The sequence below is a fragment of the Heterocephalus glaber genome, unplaced genomic scaffold (assembly GCF_053883595.1).
Source record: "Heterocephalus glaber isolate CG9 unplaced genomic scaffold, H.glaber_assembly_v1.0 deba00001688, whole genome shotgun sequence".
NCBI lineage: Eukaryota > Metazoa > Chordata > Mammalia > Rodentia > Bathyergidae > Heterocephalus > Heterocephalus glaber.
Window position 1 is genome coordinate 5,410,620 of NW_028258413.1, and position 20,344 is coordinate 5,430,963.

The window sequence follows — 20,344 nt, forward strand, 5'->3', positions numbered from 1 at the left end:
CAGTCCAGGGCTAATAGTAGCATTCACTTTGGATGTTAAATGAAGATCAGTCTTGATGATTTGTCTTGACTGATCATAGTAGAGAAGTATCTGAGTATTAGTTATGTCCTAAAATACACTCTTACGTAATTATATCTAGTATCTGACAGCCATCTAAAGACTGACCACTCTAATTTCAAGACAGTGAGAACATTTTATAGTTATGGTGTGTATATTATTTTGATGTATATTAAATTATTAGTACTTTACTACTACCACTATACTGCTACTGGTACCCTAATCTATATTGCCATATTGTTCTAACGAAAAATGTCTGTTTTCAATGAGAGTACATAGCAATACTGTCTTTCCACAGAAATACTATTGAAAGTTACATATTTCTAGGTTCCTAGTAATATACAGCTTTAGAAGTCTTAGCTATCATAGTACCAATTATGGATTAGTCTTTACATGCCAGGCACTGTGGTATACTATATATATATATCATCTCATTTTATTCTTCATAATAATTCCATGAGGGAGGAATCATTCTATACTTCTTACAGCCCTAGATTTGAACCTAAAAAAAAAAAACCCTGAATCGAAAGTTCCAAAGTTTATCTAATTTGCCTGTGTTTGAGCCAAGGTTGAAAGATGAGTCTGTATGACTTGGACAGGCCATCCTCTTAATTCAGTGAGCACTTGAGTCCTCTGAGTCTGAATCCTGCCACTTCCATTTTTTTAAAAAAATGTTTTCTGAGTTTTCATAGAACACAGTAGTTTTTCCCATAATAAAAAAGCAGGACCTGAAATAAACCTCCTGCTTGGGAGAAGGAGAATGGATTAAGTTCAGGCCTTATACTTGAAACCTAGGACCAAGCTCACTGTGGTGAAACCAAAGCCCATGACCTCTACTGCAAGGCCAATACCTGCTGATGGAGCCATTGGATCTGAACTAGGCCAGGCAGCTGACAGGCTCCATCATTCCTCCCACAACCAAGGAGCAAGACCCCACTCACTAGAGGCATGAAAGCTAGCACAGAGCTTTGTCCTGGAGCTCAGTGCCAGCCCCAACCCAGTGAGACATGGCATCTGTTAGAAATGAAGGCCCCTGCACAGGTCACCTGGTCGCAGAGGTCACAGACTAGGTGTGGCATCAGGCAGAGACCTGTGTGCAGGGAGGATAGACTTGAGATTTGCCCTGCATTATTTCCACCCATGGAGAGGGCCCAGGACACCCTCCAAGACAGTGCAGGCCCCTGCAGCTCTTAAATGTGTCTCGGCGTGCTATCAGCACGGTGTCCAAGGTATTGTATCCACCACCAACTCCAGGGAACACAGCAGGTCAGTGCTCGCAGGCAGAGCACTAGGACTGCCCCAGCACCGGGCATGCCAGTGGGGTGAACTCACGTGACAGCCTGCATCACGGTGAACTGTGGCGTGGGCTTCCATGCACCCCTGAGACTGAGAGACTCAGGCATGACCAAGCATAGGCCTGGCCTGCATGTGATCAGCCTCTTCAACAACACTTCAACTCCAGTCAGCACAGAAGGGCACCGGGCCTCACTGGCCAGGGGCAGGATGGGGTGGTAGACAAAACTGTGCCCTGAACCTAACACTGGGCAGAACCCAAAGGCCGCAGCCCCAGACTTGCCACACATGAAGCTTCTGAACACCTCCAGTGTCCAGAGAAGGCTTGCAGCCCCAGTCACTGACCTCCCTTCAGCTAGCATTGCCTATGCTGATGGTACCAGTGTTAGGCCACAGAGGCACCTCAGTAACATAACCCATAGTGTGGGCCTGGGCCCTACGCTTCTCAGTATTGTACTGGTCTTAGCAAGCTGGGGCACAGGTGGCTACAGCCGTGACAGAAGCCTAGGGCTGGTCCCTTCATTTTGATACCACCTAGAGCTGGTCATAAACCCTAATTACTAAGGAGGCATCTGGATGTATGCCAGCCCTAGGAAGAAGTTTATGGGAACAGTCTTCACTTTCTTGGAGCTCTCCTGGTTCATTCTGAACAGCACACCAACCTGAACTTGGACTACCCTCTAATACTGCATCAGTGACAACATACAAATAGCAGACTCCCAGAAAATCTGGACCTGACTGCCGTTCAGTGCTGAAAGGAGTGGCAGTGAGTACAGGTTCACTAAAATAAACATCCTGCTTAGAATTTCTGGAAAGCGAGGCACAAACAAAGCCAGATTTGAAAGATCGGACTAAAAACCTAATCCTTTAATGCCAAGAAGATGTTCGATGCCAACAAACATCAAGAGCATTGAGAAAACCATGACCTCACTTAATACTCTAAGGTGCCAGAAACTGACCAGATAGAAATCAGTATGAGAGAATTTAAAACTGCTGATTTAGAAGACATCAGTAGCAGGACAGATCAAGCAGAAGAAAGAATTTGTGAGCTCGAAGATAGGCTATTTGAAAATACTCAACCAGAGGAGAAAAAAAAATGAAAAGGAATGAAGAAAGCTTACTGAAATTTTGGAACAGTTTTAAAAGAGCAAATATTCAGGTTATTGGGGTTCAGGAAAAAATTGAGAATGCCAAAGCTTACTCAAAGAAATAATGACAGAAAGTTTTCCCAACCCAAAGGATACAAATATCCAAGTACAAGAAAGTCAGAGGTGAATAGTCAAATTTAATTCAACAAAGATATGCCCCAAGACATAGTCAAGTCTCGCAAGTAAAAGATGAAGATTAAAAGAAACAAATAGCACATGCACATGTCTCAGTTTGGCTGACAGCCAACTTCTCAGCAGATACCTTATAGGCCAGGAGAGAATGGCATGAGATTCTCACAGTATTAAAGGAATAAGCTACCAATCAAGAATACTGCATCTAGCAAAGCTGACCTTTACAAACAAAGATGAGAGAATTTATCCTCTACAAGAATTGCTGATGTAAGTTATTCAAACTGAGAAAAAAGATGTTAATGAGTACGAAGAAAACATGGGAAGATATAAAACTCACTGCTAAGAGTAATTACACGAAGAAATTCAAGGTGTTTTAATATGAGCATGGTACATATGCCAGTCTTCAGTAAGAAGACTAGAAACCAAAATTATTAAAAAGAATAACTACTTTGTGTTAAGAGGATGTCGGTATCAAAAGAGAATGTGCTATCAAAAACAAGTGTAAGGAGGAATGTAAAATACAAGTGGAGTATTCTCTCATTCTTTTTTGCTTGTGTCTATACTTATTTTTACAATCATATTCAGTTGTTACCATTTCAAAATAGACTTTTATAATCAAAAGATGTTTTCTATAACCCTCATGGTAAGCGTCAAGCCCAAATCTGTAGCAGACAGTGCAGAAGTAATAATCAAAACACAGGATGGGAGTTAATCACTCAGCCACAGAAGCAGTCTGTAAGGGGGGAGAAAGGAGCTACAGCAGGGCTGAAGAACAAGTTACAAAGTGGCTATCATAAGAATTTTTATATCAGTAATAACCTTGATTTATATGGATTAAATTCTCTAAAAGGCATAGAAAAACTGAATTGATAAAGAAAAAACTATGTTGCCTACAAGAATCCCACTTCACCTCTAAATACAAATGTAGAATAAAAGGGAAGAAATGGAATAAGATAGTGTGTGCAAATGCAGTCCAAAAGAAAGCAGAACTAGCCAAACCTGTATCAAATAAAATAGACTTTAAGGTAAAGGGGTAAAAAGGGACAAGATCATCATATAAGGGTATAGGGTTGGATCCAGCAAAAGGAAGTAACAGTTCTAAATGTACAGACCCATAGCAGAATAGCAGCTATATAAAGCAAACATGAGACTACCTTAAGGAAGAAACAGACCAGTGACCAATAATGTCAGGGACTGTAATACCCTGTTTTTCAGTGCTGGACTGCTTATCCTAACAGAAAATCAACAATCATCTACTGAGTCTTCCATCCAATGGCTGCTGAATTCACAGTTTTTGCTTCAGCACATGGAACATGCTCCTGAAAGATCATATGAAAGGGCGTAAACTAATCTCAGCAAATTTTTAAAAATTGAAAGATCCAGTATCTTTCCTGATCATAGTGCAATAAAACTAGAAATTAATAGCAAGAAAAACTTTGAACACTATGCAAATACATGGAAATTAAGCAACTTACCTTTTTTTTTTTTTTTGGTACCAGGGATCAAACTCAGAACCTTATGCTTTCGAGGGAGACAGGCACGGTGCCACTGAGCTAAATCACCGGCCCAGGAACTTTCTTTTTTTTCTTAAGTTCTTTTATTGGTACATTTTAGGTATACAATACGTTTACATTTATCATTGGGTGCTTGTACCTATACATGATGTATCTTGCTTCTTATTTTCTCCCCATTACCTGTGCGCCCTTCACCCCCTCCACCCTTCTTTATTTACATAGACATCATTTCCATTTTTTTTCTTATAATTTTTCCTTTCCCTTCTTTCCTTTCCCCTTCTCCTCCCTCACCCCTACCTCTTTGGACCTTTTTTCCTATTTCAAATTATCAATTATTCATTTGAATCATTTTAACCCTTATTTACACTATCAGTTTCTCACACTAGAGAAACTATTCAGTATTTACACGTGTCCTATTTATTTCACTTAAGAGTATGGCCTCAATATGCATCCATTTAGCTATAAATGTCTCTAGTTTCTCATTCTTTATGGCTGAGGAGGACTCCATTTTACACAAAAACCACATCTTTATCCAGTTTCCAGTTGATGGGCACTTAGGCTGCTTCCAAGCTTTAGCTATTGCAAACTGGGCCACTATAAACATGGGTGCACATATATCTCTATGTGGTATGATTCTTCTAATTCTTTTGGGAAAATACCCAGCAGGGGGAATAGCTGGGTCACATGGGACCTCTAGTCCTAGTTCTTTGAGGTGTCTTCATACTGATTTCCACAGTGGCTGCGCCAGCCTGCACTCCCACCAGCAATGGAGAAGGGTTCCTTTCTCCCCACACTCCTGCCAGCATTTGTTATTGGTTGATTTCTTGATAGCCATTCTTTCTGGGGTGAGGTGGAATCTTAGTGTTGTTTTCATCTGCATCTCTCTAATGACCAGGGATGTTGAACATTTTTTCATATATATATTTGCTGCTTTTACTTCTTGTTCTGAGAAATGTCTGCTCATTTCAGATGCCCACTTTTGAACTGGGTCTTTGAATTTGAGGGGTCTGATTTTTTTTTTTTTTTTTTTGGTACCGGGGATCGAACTTGGGTCCTTGCGCTTGCAAGGCAGGCGGCGGAACCATTGAGCTAAATCCCTGGCCCATGGCGGGGTCTGAGTTTTTTCAGTTCTTTATATATTCTAGATAGTAGTCCTTTGTCTGAGGTACAGCTGCTAAAAATTTTTCCCCACAGTGTAGGTTGTCTATTAGCCCTGTTGGTGGTTTCCTTTGCAGTGCAGAAGCTTTTTAATAAGATGAGATCCCAGTTGTTGATTCTTTGTGCTAGTTCCCATGCTACTGAGGTTTTGTTCATGAAGTCTTTTCCTTTTTCATTAGGAGATTGGCCTGTAGTTCTCTTTTTGGGTTGGGTCTTTCCCTGGTTTTGGAATCAAAGTAACACTTGCTTCCAGGAATGAATTTGGAAGTATTGCTTCCCTTTCAATTTCCTTGATGAGTTTAAAGAGTAATGGTAATAGTTCTTCTTTAAATGTCTTGTAGAATTCAGCAGTAAAGCCATTAGGACCTGGGCTTTTCTTTGTTGGTAAATTTTTTATTACATTTTCAGCTTCACTCATTGTAATTGGGGTATTTAGAATTTCTATATCTTCTTCATTTAACTTTGGCAATTCATATGTATCTAGGAATCTGCCCATTTCTTCTGTTCTCAAAGTAGGTATTGATGACCCTCTGGATTTCTGTTGGATGTGTTGTGACTTCACCTTTTTCATTCTTAATTGCATGTATTTGAGCCTTTTCTTTCCTTTTTTCTGATAAGGTTGGCTAAAGGTTTATCGATTTTATTCTTTAGAAAAACCAACTCTTTGATTTTTTTGTATTGTTCTCTTAGTCTCCATTGCATTGATTTCTGCTTTGATCTTTATAATTTCCTCTCTTGTACGAGCTTTGGATTTGTTATGCTCTTCTTTTTCTAGGAGCTTGAGGTTCTGCATTAGGTTATCTGAGTTTTCTCTGTTTTCCTAATATGGGCATTCACTGCTATGAATTTCCCTCGTAGAACTGCTTTCATTGTGTCCCATAGATTCCTGTATGTTGTACTGGCATTATCATTTACTTGTAGAAACTGTTTAATTTCTTCTTTAATTTCTTCTGTGACTCATTGGTTGTTCCAGAAGGGTGTTACTCAGTTTCCATGTGTTTGTGGGGGTTTTGTGGCTTCTTATGTTATTGATCTCCAATTTTATTACACGATGGTCTGATAATATACAGGGGGTAACTTCAATTCTTTTACATTTACTTAGAAATGTCCTATAAGCTAGCATGTGGTCTATTCTGGAGAATGACCCGTGTGCAGCTGAAAAGAATGTGTATTCTGATTTTGTGAGTTGGAACACTCTGTAAACATCTATTAAGTCCATTTGTTCAATGACTTGGTTCAGTTCTAGAATTTCGTTAACTTTTTGTCTAGATGATCTATTTGTGATAGTGGGGTATTGAGGTCCCCCACTACAATTGTGTTAGTGCTTATTTGATTTTTCATGTCCATTAATATTTGTTTTGTATAGTTGGGGGCATTCATATTTGGTGCATATATATTTATGATTGTCATGTCTTCCTCTTGGATTGTTCCCTTCACAAGGATGTAGTGACCATCTTTGTCTCTCTTAATTAGTTTTGATTTGAGATCTACTTTGTCTGCAAATAAGATTGTTACCCCTGCTTTTTTCTGGGTTCCTGTAGCATGAAGAATTGTTTTCTATCTTTTTACTTTCGGTCTATGAATGTCTTTTTGAGTTAGATGTGTTTCTTGTATATAGCATATTGTTGGATTTTGGTTCTTAATCCATTCTGCCAGTCTGTTTCTTTTGATTGGTGAATTGAGGCCATTAACAGTGATGGTTATAATTGATAGATATTGATTCATCCTTGTCATGATGTTTTACTTTTGTTGGCTCTTTTATTTATTTTTCCCCCTTTCCCTTTAGTTTCTTACCTTGCCTGGTGGCTTCCCTCTGTTGGGCCTCATGGAGTTTTGACCTTCATTTGTCTTTTTTTAGGATATTGTTTAGAATTGTTTGGAGCCCTGGTTTGCTGTTCATGAATTTCTCAGGTGTTCTTTGTCGTGGAAGTATCTAATTTCCCCATTGATTTTTAAAGATAATTTTGCAGGATACAGCAGTCTAGGTTGGAATTTATTTTCTTTTAGGGCTTGAAATATTTCACTCCAGGCTCTCCTTGACTTGAGGGTTTGTGTTGAGAAGTCTGCTGTGATTCTGATGGGTTTTCCTTTCTAGGTGATGAGTTTCTTTTCTCTAACTGCCTGTAGGATTTTGTTCTTCTGTTGGGTTTCTGGGATCTTGACAATTATATGTCTAGGTGTAGATTTTTTTTGATTGTGTTGGAGTTCTATGTGCCTCACTTATCTCTATGTCCAATTCTCTACCTCTGTCTGGGAAGTTTTCTACTATTACTTCTGTGAACAGGTTTTTATGTCAATTGTACTTTCTCCTGCTTTTTCGTGCACTCCTATTAGTCATATGTTATTCTTCTTTGCATCATCTAGCAGCTGCTGGATTGATTTCTCGTGGTCCCTTACTAATTTGAAGAAATCTCTGTTCTCATGGTCATTAACTGCAATCCTTTCTTCCATATCTGATATTCTATCTTCACATTCCCTTAAACTGCTGTGAATACTTTCAGTGGAGTTTTTAATCTCCTGAATATCTGTTTGAATCTGTTTCATGGATTCCATTTCTTTCTTATGCTGGGTATCCATGGCTTCCAGCATGTTTCTGAGCTCATCTATTTTTTTTTTTTTTTGTCAGTTTCTGTTCTAGAGCCTCTAATCATGTCTTTCACTCTGCTCACAACCTCTAGTTATCTGGGAGATTATTTCTGCTTTGAACATTTCTAGAGCCTCATTCATCTGTTTTTTTACTTCTGTGCTATCAGTTCAGGGTCTCCAAGTGGTTGATTATCAGACTTTTCCACCTCGTTTCCCCCAGAATTTGCCTTTTGTGGGGTGGAAGTCTGAGTTTGTGCCTTGTTTAACTGTCTTCTCATTTTTGTTTCTGGTACTGTCTTTGGTTTATTTCCTGGGTTGATACTTCAAAGTTTCTAATTGTAAGTATCTTTTTTGCTTGTAGTTAGAACCCTTATGGAATGAGTGCTTCTCAGAGGTATCTTCCAGATATAACTGATCTTTAGGTTTTGAGTCTCCAATAACTCTGAGGCTATCTCATTTTCATTATACCAGGAATGACAACTGATTAGATCAATCACAGCACCTTAGCCCAAGTGATACATTTAGCAACACCATAGCATCAAGCCCAGCTTAGAAAATGACACCTTGTGGTCTTTATTAATCTATCACCTTTAACTGTGTGAATTAAATCAAAATAGAGGACCAACCCAACATATGTTTATAGTGAATAAGCTCTTCAATATAACAACTTTACCCTTTGGGATGGGGAGTTAGAAAGAGTTGAGGAAGGAGGAATAGGTAGGTAGAAGGATAAGGGAAGGTTAGCAGTGAGGCCAGAGAACATAGGCAAGAGAAGAAAAGAATAATGAAGAGGAAATATGAATTAGGGCCAGAACAGGAACACAAAGGGAGATGCAGAACAATGTGGGACAGCAAGGGAGCGAGTGAGAGAGAGAGAAAAGAGAAAAAAAAGAACAAAGAGATAAAAATTTGAAAAGAAAAGAAAAATAAAAATTAAAAATTAGAGCAAAAACTAATACTAATAATAATTTTGAAAATAGCAAAAGATAAAAATGAAGGGCCTCCTTCAGGGTATGTCTCTGCTGTCACAATAGACAACGTGGGCAGCAGTGTGCAGTTATAAGTCAATGTCTCAGCAAGCCAGTTGCAGACCTGTAAAATTCAGGCAGATTTCTAGCTTCAGTTCCTGAGTTGAGCTCCCTGTCCTCCTACAGGGTTGAACTCTGAAAGGCTGTACTTCAGGTTGCAGCTGCCCTTCCCCTGAAGATAGTCCCAGTTCTGATGGGAGGTGATGATCCCTCCAACTTATCCAGTATGGTGGTCTGGTGTCCTCTGTGTCTTTGTAGTGTGGAACCAGGTGGCAGTATAGCCCAAAGGCCAGAGGAGTGGGCGGGGGGTCCCAGTGGATCGCTGCTGGGGCACAGGCTGGATCGTCAGGTTCCCTGCAGCCGGGACCCCGCTGGGGCCCAGGAACTTTTTAAAAGAAAAAGGAAGGAAATTTAAAACTTTCTTGAGACAAATGAAAATGGAGACATGATATTCCAAAAACTATGGGATACAAAAAGGCAGTAATGAGAGACAAGTTTATAACAATGCCTACATCACACAAAGAAAAATATCAATCTAAAGAATAAACCAAATCCTAAGGACCCGAGTTCCATCCCTGGTACCAAAAAAAAAAAAAAAAGAATATACCAAATCCAAAATTAATAGAAGGAAAGAATAGAGACCAGAGCAGAAAGAAATAATTTTTTTTAAAAAGACAAATGGTCAATAAAATTAAAAGCTGATTCTTCAAGAAAATAAACTAGAGAAACTGTTAATTGGACTAAGATAAAGAAAAAAAAATCAGAGATGAAAAGGGAAAAATACAACTGAAACCACAAAAATACAAAGGATCATTAGAGATTGTTGTGATCAACTATATCCCGATAAATTTGATAACCTAAAAGAAACAAATTCCTAGGTACAAACATCTACTGAATCAAAGAAGTAGCCTAAATAAAATGGCAAAACGTAACAAGATTGAATCAGTCATATAAAGTCTCCCATCGTGGAAAAGCCTAGGACCAAATGGTTTCAATGCTGAATTATGTTTACATTTAAAAAACCTAATACCAATTCTCCTTAAAATATTCCAAAAGTATAGAAGGGGAAGGAATTCTTCCCTACACATTCTACAAGGCCAGCAATATCCCCTTGACATCAAAACCAGATAAAGATATAACAACAACAAAAAAGAAAACCAAAGACAAATACACAAATGTACTTGATGAGAATAGATGCAAAAATCCTCACAAAATATTAGCAAACAAATCTAGCAGCACATTAAAAATATCATTCACCATAATTATTATGGCTTGTATCTAGAAGTGCCCCCAAAGCCTCGGCACTCATAGGTGGGGCTTTTCAGAGCTGGCTGGATCTAGGGTTCTTGAATGGGGGTTAAGAGTGTGTAAATATAGATTAAGGATGTGGTGACTGAATTAGTCCATTGATTGGCTTAGCATAGTTCTGGGTGTGGATAATGGGAAGGCCCACACTGAGTGTGCTTCGCATCACCCAAAGCCCCAAAGGCTTGTAGCCTGGATGGGATAAAAGGGAGAGAGAGAGATGCTGCTGCTTGCTTCTGCCTGCCCTGTCACAGACTGTTTCTCCTCTGCTATGCCCCTCTGCCGTGCCGCTGACTGTGGACTGAAACCTTTACAAACTGTGAGCCAAAATAGACTTTTTCTCCTTTAACCTGTGAGTGTCAGCTACTTTGTCCCAGCAACAAACAAAGTAACTAAGATGATAATTAAGTGGGATTCATCCCACAGATGTAAGGATTATTTGTTATCAGCAACTCAATAAATGTGATATAGCACATCAACAGAAGAAAGGTCAAATCTATATGCTTATCTCAACAGTTGCAGAAAAGGCATTTGATAAATTCAGCATCGTTTCGTGATAAACATAGCAAAGGCCATTAACAATAAGCCAATGGCTAGCATTATATTGAATAGGGATAAGCTAAATGCTTTCTGTCTAAGATCTGGAAAAAAAAAAAAAGGATGCCTACTTTTACCACTTTTATTCAACATAGTGCTGGAAGCCCAAGCCAGAGAGATCAAGCAAGAGAATAAAATAAAAGGCATCCAAAATTGGAAAAAAAGAAACCAAACTGTCAGTGTTTGCAACTGACATGGTCTTATATAGAAAACCCCCAAAACTCCACCACAAAACTACTAAACTTATAAATTCATTTAGTAAACTTGCAAGATACAAAATCAACATGTAGAAATCAGTCGTGTTGCCATACACCAATAACAAATTACTAAAAATAAAAATCAGTGATGCAATACCATTTACAAAAGCCATAAAAATGAAAAACCTAGGGGTAAGTTTAATCAAAGATGAAAGATCTTTCTATGAAAATTAGATTGGAAAAACCAACATTGCTAAAATGTCTCTACTACCCAAAGCAATGCAATACCTATCAAAACACCAGTGATGGGCTGAGGATTTAGCTCAGTGGTTCCACCACCTGCCTTGCAAGCACAAGGTCCTGAGTTCAATCCCCAGTACCAAAAAAAAAAAACAATGACTTTCTTCATAGAACTAAAAGATATGCACAGGAGAAAGGACATCAGTAAACAGTGCTGGGAAAATTGGACATCCATATGCATAAGAATGAAACTAGACTCCTATCAATACGTACAAAAATCAACTCAAAATAGATTGCAGTCTTAAATGTAACACACTAAACTCTGAAAACAGAAGAAACACTTGAGATTGGAGTGGACCAAGACTTTTTGGATCAGGGACAAAAACAAGCAAAACCAAAAATAGACAAGTGGAATTAATATCAAATTTTAAAACTTCTGTATAGCAAAAGAAACAACAGAGTGAAGATACAGCCTACTGATGTGAGAAAATGTTTAGAAACTATACATTTGACAGGGGTAAATATTCTGAAGATTACAAAATGCCAAAAACTTAATGGCAAAATAACCTCATTGAAAAATTTGCAATAGACCTAAATAGACATTTCTAAAAAGATGACACACTAATGCTCAATATATAGGTATATGGAAAAATGTTCAAAATCACTAATCATCAGGTAAATGCAAACTAAAACCACCATGAGAAATCATCTTACTGCAGTAAGAACAGCTATTGGTAGCATCCAAAAAACTGAAATACCTAGGAATCATCCTAATGAAAGAAATCAAAGACCTCTTCTCTGAAAATTATGGCACTCTGAAAAGAGACATTGAAGATGATATCAGAAAATGGACAGACATCCCCTGCTCCTGGGTAGGAAGGATTAATATAGTGAAAATGGCCATACTTCCAAAATTGCTATATAGATTTAATGTAATTCCAATTGAGATCCCAGCAGCATACTTCATGGACCTTGAGAAAACAATCCAAAAATTCATTTGGAACAAGAAGAGACCCAGAAGAGCAAAAGCAATTCTAGGTAACAGAGACATGGCAGGGGGTATCACAATCCCCAACCTGCAACTATACTACAAAGCTACTGTGATAAAAACAGCATGGTACTGGCAAAGAAACAGACTTGAGGACCAGTGGAACAGATTAGAAGATGCAGAAACAATGCCAGACACACTCAGCCATCTCATCTTTGATAAAGGAGCCGAACACCCTCACTGGAGGAAAGATAGCCTCTTTAATAAATGGTGCTGGAAAAATTGGGCTTCAACTTGCCAGAGATTAAAACTAGACCTGTATCTCTCACCATGCACTAAACTAAAATCAAAATGGATTAAAGATCTAAGTATTAAAATAGAAACTCTGAACCAGTTGGAACAGAGGTTAGGTAGAACCCTTGAAGACATCGGTGTAGGAAAAGATTTTATGAACAAAACCTCAGTTGCCCGTGAACTAGCACAAACCATCAACAAGTGGGATCCCTTCTTATTAAAAGGCTTCTGCACAGCAAGAGAAACCACCAGCAGTGTGAAGAGACAACCCACAATGTGGGAAAAAATCTTCACCTGCTCTTCCTCAGACAAAGGTCTACTATCTCGAATCTATAAAGAATTTAAAAAGATCAGACCTCCCAAATTTAAAGACCCAATCCAAAAATGGGCATCTGAAATGAACGGATATTTCTCAGACAAAGAAGTAGAAATAGCAAATAAATACATGAAAAAATGTTCAACATCACTGGTCATTCAAGAGATGCAAATGAAAACAATGCTGAGATTCCACTTCACTCCAGAAAGAATGTGTGCTATCATGAAATCAACCAATAACAAATGCTGGTGGGGCTGTGGGGAAAAAAGGAACCCTGCTCCACTGCTGGTGGGAGTGTAGACTGGTGCAACCACTGTGGAAATCAGTATGGAGATACCTCAAAGAACTAGGACTGGAAGTCCATTTGACCCAGCTATTCCCCTGCTGGGGATCTTCCCCAAAGAATTAAAAGAATCATGCCACAGTGATATATGTGAGCCCATGTTCATAGCAGCACAGTTTGTAATAGCTAAAACTTGGAAACAGCCCAAATGCCCATCAACTGGAGACTGGATAAAGAAAATGTGTTTTTTTTTTATAAAATGGAGTACTACTCAGCCATAAGAAATGAGAAATTAGAGACATTTATAGCTAAGTGGATGCACATTGAGGCAATACTCTTAAGTGAAATAAATAGGACACACATGTGTAAATACTGAATAGTTTCTCTGGTGTGAGAAACTGAAAGTGTCAGTAAGGACTAAATGTATAATAGGTAATGTGAAATAGGAAGAAAAGGGGCAAAGGGGGAGGAAGTGGGAGGGCTAGGGGAAGGGACAGAAGGGAATGGGATTAATATGAGAAAATGGAAAATAGGAACAAAATCTTTGTAAATAGGACTGGAGGGGTTGAAGGGAGGGCTGGGCCATGGTGAAAAATAAGAACCAAGAGAGACTATGTAAAGGTGCAAATTTCCAATGATGAATGTCATTATATTGAATACCTAAAATATACCAATGATTAGAATGAATAATCGATAATGTAAAATAGGAAGAAAAGGTCCAAAGGGGTAGGGGAAGTGGGAGGGGCAGGGGAAAGGAAAGAAGGGAAAGGAAAAATGATGAGCAATGGAAAAAGTGGAAATAAAGTCTTTGTAAATAGGGAAGGGTGGAGGGGGTGAAGGGAGGGCTAGGAATGGGGAAAAAATAAGAACCAAGATGCATTATGTAAAGGTACAATTCCCAATGAGAAATGTAATTGTGTTGTATACCTACAGTGTACCAATAAAAGAATTTAATACACTAAAAAAAAAAAAAAAACAGCTATTGGTAACAAGTGTTGGGAAGGATGTGGAGAAAAGAGAGTCCTTGCATAGTTGGTGGGAATGTAAATTAGTACTACTATTGTGGAAAACAGTGGAAGTTCCTCAAAAAATTAAATGTAGACCTACCATTTGGTCTAGCAGTTCCACTCCTATGTGTTAATAGCCAAAGAAAATAAAATCAACATGTCTAAGAGACATCTGCATGCCCATGTTCATGCCCCATTTGCTACAACTATAAAACAACCTCAGTGTTCGTAAATCGATGGACAAAGAAAATGTGGTATATTATATGGTGAAGTATTATTCAGCCTTAAAAATGGGGTTCTCTCATTAATAACAATATAGATGATACTGGAGACCATGTTTAGTGAAATAAGCCAGGCACAGAAAGACAAATGTTGCATGATAGCACTCATATATGGAATTTAAAAACATGGATAGAAGAATTGCCGTTACCACAGATTCTAGGGTTTGATTTGTTGAGCCTGTCCCACCAGTTCATCTGTGCCCTTCAGTTCTTGGTCAGACAGTAGTAGAGACGCTTGCAGAAGACAGTAAAGGGGTTGCCTTTACCTCTAAGGGTGTTTAAAACAAGAAGTGATTTCCAAGCCAGTAGCAGCTTTTCTCCCAACCTGGAATTAGCATGCCACAGCTGGCAGAGAGCTGTTCTGCGAGATGAAGGAAGCCACAGTTGAGTGTTAGGAGAGGAAGCCAGGGTACTAGCTCCAGTCAGCACACTTGCACATGTTATAATTGTAAGTCACATCCATACTGGACTTTGGAATTTTTTGTTTGCAATACAGTTAACATTGATTCTAATTTTTCTAGCTTTATATCTTCTATTACAACCTGTAAAAACTAATCTGAAAATCCAACAAATGAAAATACTAGATGAAATTGAGCAGATCTTAATAAAAGAAAATGGTTTTCAATATTAAACTTAACAAGTAGCAAATCAGCATTCAGCCGCACCAGGAAAGAGTGAATGCACCACTTTTCTCATGTCTGGCGGCACTAATGTCATCCATCTGACATGTAAACTAGGACCAGAGTGTCTTTACTACAAATATAAAGGAGTTACCATAGAATGACCAAATGAATTGAGTATGTGATCTAAACTCACGTAAGAAAACAACAGATCTGAGAAATATGACTTATTCATGTGCCTAATTGTAATCAGAAATGACCCCATTTTAATTATGTATTCACCAAGTATTTCTTGTACCTATAATTGATTAACAGTTTATTGCTGTGAGATGGTTTTGTTACAGTTCTATTTCCCTTTTATATTTGTCCTTGCTTCCACATTTAACTTATCAGGAAACCTTTAGAATCTGCCATTTCTTAATTTAGAGATAAACAGTGCCCCCCATCCCCAAATAGGGCAAGATAGGACTACAAAGATACTGCGTTTAATTAGAGCCCCATGTAGATGCTTCTCTGGGCCTAAAGTAAGTCCTGCTAGGTCTCAATGTCAGTCACTCCCTCATTTCTCATCCTGAAGGCTAGATGATGTGAGAGAGATCTTGTATGACCAAGCATATCCAGACGCGCCTTGCACAGAGGTTCCACTGGGTCATAATCTTCAGCACGTGCACTCCTAAGTCTCTGAAACATGTGCTGCAGCTGCAGGCATGGGCCCAGCTCCATGGCGATCCTTGCTGCTGTGTGGCCGAGTTTAGTCTGGGAAGCCAAACCAACAGAGACTGTCTGTGGGAATAGGAAGACCTTTGTCTCAAACAAGTCACCCAAGCTTAATGGTTTCATATTTAAAATGGAAATCATGGCAAGACCTCACTTTTGTCTTAATTTTCAAAGATAGTTTTGGTTTTTTTTTTTCAAAACTCACAGAAGTTACATCTTCAGTTGCTGAACTGGAATTAGATTCACTAGACATAGACAAAATATGCCAACATGATATACACAGAAAGCCTCCTAAAGGATACCTTTGACAAAACTGAAATGCACTGAATAAATCCCAGGGAATGTGTAGAAGTTTGGAAATTAAAGCAGTAATCAAAATAGAGATAGTCTGACATTCATATTGTATTTTAAATCAACAAGGATATGAAAAAGAAAAATTTTGTATCCTCGAGCAAAGTCAGATTTAAAGAAAACTTTTATATTTAATGTTAGTCAAATGTTACCCTGGGGGAAATGTTTGGTTTCTTTTACTCTGCATAGCAATCATTACCCAACTGCCTTACTCTTGACTTACAGTCTGAATCTTAAATATCGCGGCTTGACAAACTCCCCATGATTCCATGTGTTCCCTGGAAGGGAACGTTTGGTGAGAATGACACCTTAGTGCTGTAGCACGATTGGTGCCTTATTGGGCTGTTTCTCCCTGTATAAAAGTGACATAGCAGACTCATTTCCAGAGATAGCACATGGATCTCTGATTGGAAAATTCACCACTGTGGGTCAAAGCAAAACAAAATGCCTGTTTGCGTTTTTCTGCCATTTTCCCCTATGAAAAAAGTGTAAAACTAATATTGCTGTGCTCGTCACTGAAACTTGTAAGATTAAAAAAATCATTAGCTCTCTTTAGATCATGTTTTATGGGATTGTATCCCTGACAGTGATCGCATCCGAAAGTTATGTAAGAAAGAAACTGAAAGGCTCTTTACTTTGTCCTCAGTTTATCTGGTCCACCCTTCAGAAAATATTAGGGATGGCTCCTCTTCCTTCAATCTCCTATATTCTCGGCACAAAACCAATGCCTCTCTTCTGTCATGAGAAATATTCATTTGGAAGTGATATCTAATTACGGTCACATGGGCCATTATTCTTTCCTTTGAAACAAAACAAAGCAAACCCAAAAACCTAGAAAAATACACAAACATGCATTTCTGAATGTCTGAATCAGAAAACCTATGAAAGATGATATTTGTGGATATTCTATGACTAAACAGTCTGAGTGGCTGATGGTTTTTTATGTGGCATGTAAAACTTAAATTTAAAACCTGACATCTCTTTTCACCTGAAAATTTTCAGACTCATAACAAGGCATGGCATTTTAGCAATATTTTACAGTAAAAGTAGTCCAATTGTGTTTAGTTATACTTCCCTGCACACCAAGGTTATTTGGTCTTTGAGGGTTAGGTTGAATGTTAATTTGTGCTGTAGTTGTCTACCTCTCTTCTCCCATCTCATTACTTCCTGGATCCCTTAACCAAACTAAACCAAGTCTTACGGTGCTGTGGTAATTGGCTTTGGCGGTCACCTTTACCTTTTAGCAGTCCCTTTGTCCTGGGCTATTCAGTTCACTCTTCACAAAATATCATAAAACAATAGAGATTAAAGCAACAGAAAATGTTTCTCAGTTTGGTTTGACTGATAAACAGTTCTGGAGGTCGAGAGGTTCAAGCTGCTGCAGATTTCATGTCTGGGAGGAGCCTACTTTCTGGTCCAGAGCTGGCCGTCTTTTCCTGTGTCCTCCCATAGCAGAAGAGGGAGGAAGTTCTCTGGAATCTTTTATAAAACCACTAGGGCTAGAGTGTAACTCAGTGTTAGCGCGTTGGCTTAGCATCCATAAGGCCATGGGCTTCATTCCCAGTTCCACAATGAATACGCATATATTAGCTCCAAAGGTGCTGTTGCCTTGGTTTTAGGGTTGGGACATATGAATTGTGGAGAATACAAACTTGCAGTCCATAACAGCCTTAGCTCTTTGGCTCTGTCTCAAGCTCTTACCTCTAGCCTTTGGTCTCAAAGAGGTCATCCTGCTACAAGTATGTGCGCAGAAGAGGTTAAATGGCTCTGAAGCACTTTCTGCCAGTGCAGTAAGGTTCTGTCCCCACAGTAACCTCATAGCTCCAGGCAGTATCTACGTAGGTCTTCAGATTAATGCGATACTTGTAACACACTTGTATGAGGTCCTTTACCTGTTAGAAAACTTAAAAGATGTCTGTATATTTGGACTTCCAGCTTGTAGATAAAGAATGAGAAGCAAATCTCCTTTATCAGTTTCAAGTATGCAAGGAATTCTTTCTCAGTTTTGTTACATCTGTAAGCACTGGCTATGGTTAAGCTTGGCTTGCTTTCTTTTTCTTTGCCTTGCTTGTCAGCAAGTGTTTTAGTCTGTGGCTTTATATCAGATTGTAAGGCAATATTTTAAATATTAATGTAGCTTGACCTTGCTGGACATTATATAAAGGTGAAAGTAACAGTGAAAACTCTTCTTCAAAACTCTGATTTCTTAAATGATGGATAACCTAAGATGTAAAACCTATCGTGTAGATTCCCTATTCTGTCTCTTCTTAAATTTTATGAAGTAAAAAATATTATAGGAGTTGTAGTAATGAGGTTGTTAAAACACCAAATTCAGATTTTGACAATCTATTTTTTAATGTGTTTACTAGAAGTATTATGTCTACAGTATGAGTAGCTTTTAAAAAGAGAGAGGGGCTCAGTTCCAGTTTTTAGGAAGAACTGCCAAGTCATCCTGTGAATCTTGAGATGTGTGGTGCTTACATTCAGGACCTGACACAGGATGAAAGTTATCTTGTCTCAGTCAGTGTTACTCCACATACCCTCGCTCAGGCCCTCCACGGCCCGCCTTTAATTACTCCCCACCGCAGGAATGTTCGCGGCTGAGTAAGAAACTAACCAAAGGTGCCCTCTTGCTTGACCTACAGGGGTTGGAACATGGCTGTGATCCATCACAGCTCCGACTTTTTATTGTACACATTCCTTTCAGAGCGTGATGCACTGTATAATATGACCAGGGGCTGGAACACAGTGCAGTTTCACTATTCTCAGTTGTCTATGTAAACAGAAGGTGATAGAGGATTATTACCAAAATTCAGTTCCCACACATCACAGATCATAGCAAAATGGACCGCGAGACTTATTAGGGCACCTGAGACACGATGGTGTAGATGGTAGTAGATGACCGGGTGTTATCAGAAGAGGCCTGTCCTATGACAAAAGCCAGTGAACCTTTCTGGAAATAAAAATTGTTTTCAAGCAAACTTTTTATCACATTTACCTTTTTAAAACCTTCACATGTAGCCATTACTGAAAGAGTTCTTTGACAGTATAAACTATTGTTAAACATGAATTGTTACCCAGGAGATACTGGAGCAAATGCTATGTAGTAAGCATTCTTCTGAGCATTGCAGAAGCGATAAGTAAAATAAAGATGACTTTTACGGTGCTTGTTATACAAGAGAAATGGTCAATAAGCACATAAATCAGGTGATTATAAATGCTGAAATGGAAACTAAGCCAGAGTGAGGGAAGAGTTTCTTTATGGGGTAATTAGAGAAGGCTTATTCCGGGGGGGATGGAAAAGCCACAAGAAGGTGTGCAAAAAAGGGTTTAGATCAGTGGGAGTACCAAGGAAATTATAACAAGATGGACATTGTGGCTCCTACTTGGGGCTTTGACAGAGGTTGCTTTATAAGAACCTTTTTGTGTATCACAATTACTTAAGTACTTTTTCAAACTATTTATATGGAACAGTCACTTTATTACTCTTAAGATATCCCCATGGATTTTTTTTTTAGCATGACTAAGGCTTTACGTTTCCAAAATATTAAAAGTCCATTTTAAATTCCTACATTATGAGATGAGGACAGTGTCAGAATTTTAACATTTGACCTGAATTTCTATTTTCTTATGGCCAAAAAATATTAAATGTATACTGACTCCTAGAAATCTATTTATTAAAAAATAACTCGACATAGAATTCGATGTATATATGCTAACTACTCCTACATAAATATTTTAAATCAGCCTTTTTTTAGAGACAAATTCAGTCTCATAAAGTAGATTTAATTAGAAAGTTATACCAGACTGCTAGTTTTGTTACCAGACGTGAATCTCTTCTACCTTTGAAGAAATTGTAATTAAAGCTATTGTTAGTCTTCTACATAGTTTTTGTTTTTAAATTAATGTGTCTGTATTTTGTCTGAAAAGAAAACACCACTAAATGTGTAAATATGTATTATATAAACAATTTTTAATACTATTTTTAGCCCATTGTTTAAAAATAAAAGCAAAATATTTATAACTGCTTAAGAAGAAAAGGGTTTAGATCATCAGATTCACATTTAAAAAGAATCACTCTGGTTGCCGTGTAGAGGAATTCTATAGGGCAGTGATGGCAAAGGTTTTAGAGCTTTCAGTGATACCAAATTCCCTGCGGCCTGTGCGGCTGCTGTAGGAGGTGAGGACAGAAGCACGTGAGAAATTATTGCACTGATCTAAATAAGAGGTGG

At 38.4% G+C, this 20,344-nt stretch overlaps 1 protein-coding gene across 8 annotated transcripts in view; it reads left to right on the top strand.

The window, feature by feature from the left end:
• Positions 1–20,344, top strand: part of Tbck (TBC1 domain containing kinase) — a 221,309-nt gene that overhangs the window by 172,307 nt on the left and 28,658 nt on the right. Inside the window, exon 26 of one of the 8 annotated variants that reach the window (XM_021245449.2) lies at positions 853–14,308. The exons of the other annotated variants lie outside the window; for them this stretch is intronic. Coding sequence (XP_021101108.1) covers positions 853–915 — 63 coding nt within the window. The 3' untranslated portion in view covers positions 916–14,308. Of the gene's footprint in view, positions 1–852; positions 14,309–20,344 lie in introns of those variants that run through there. 8 annotated transcript variants of the gene reach the window in all.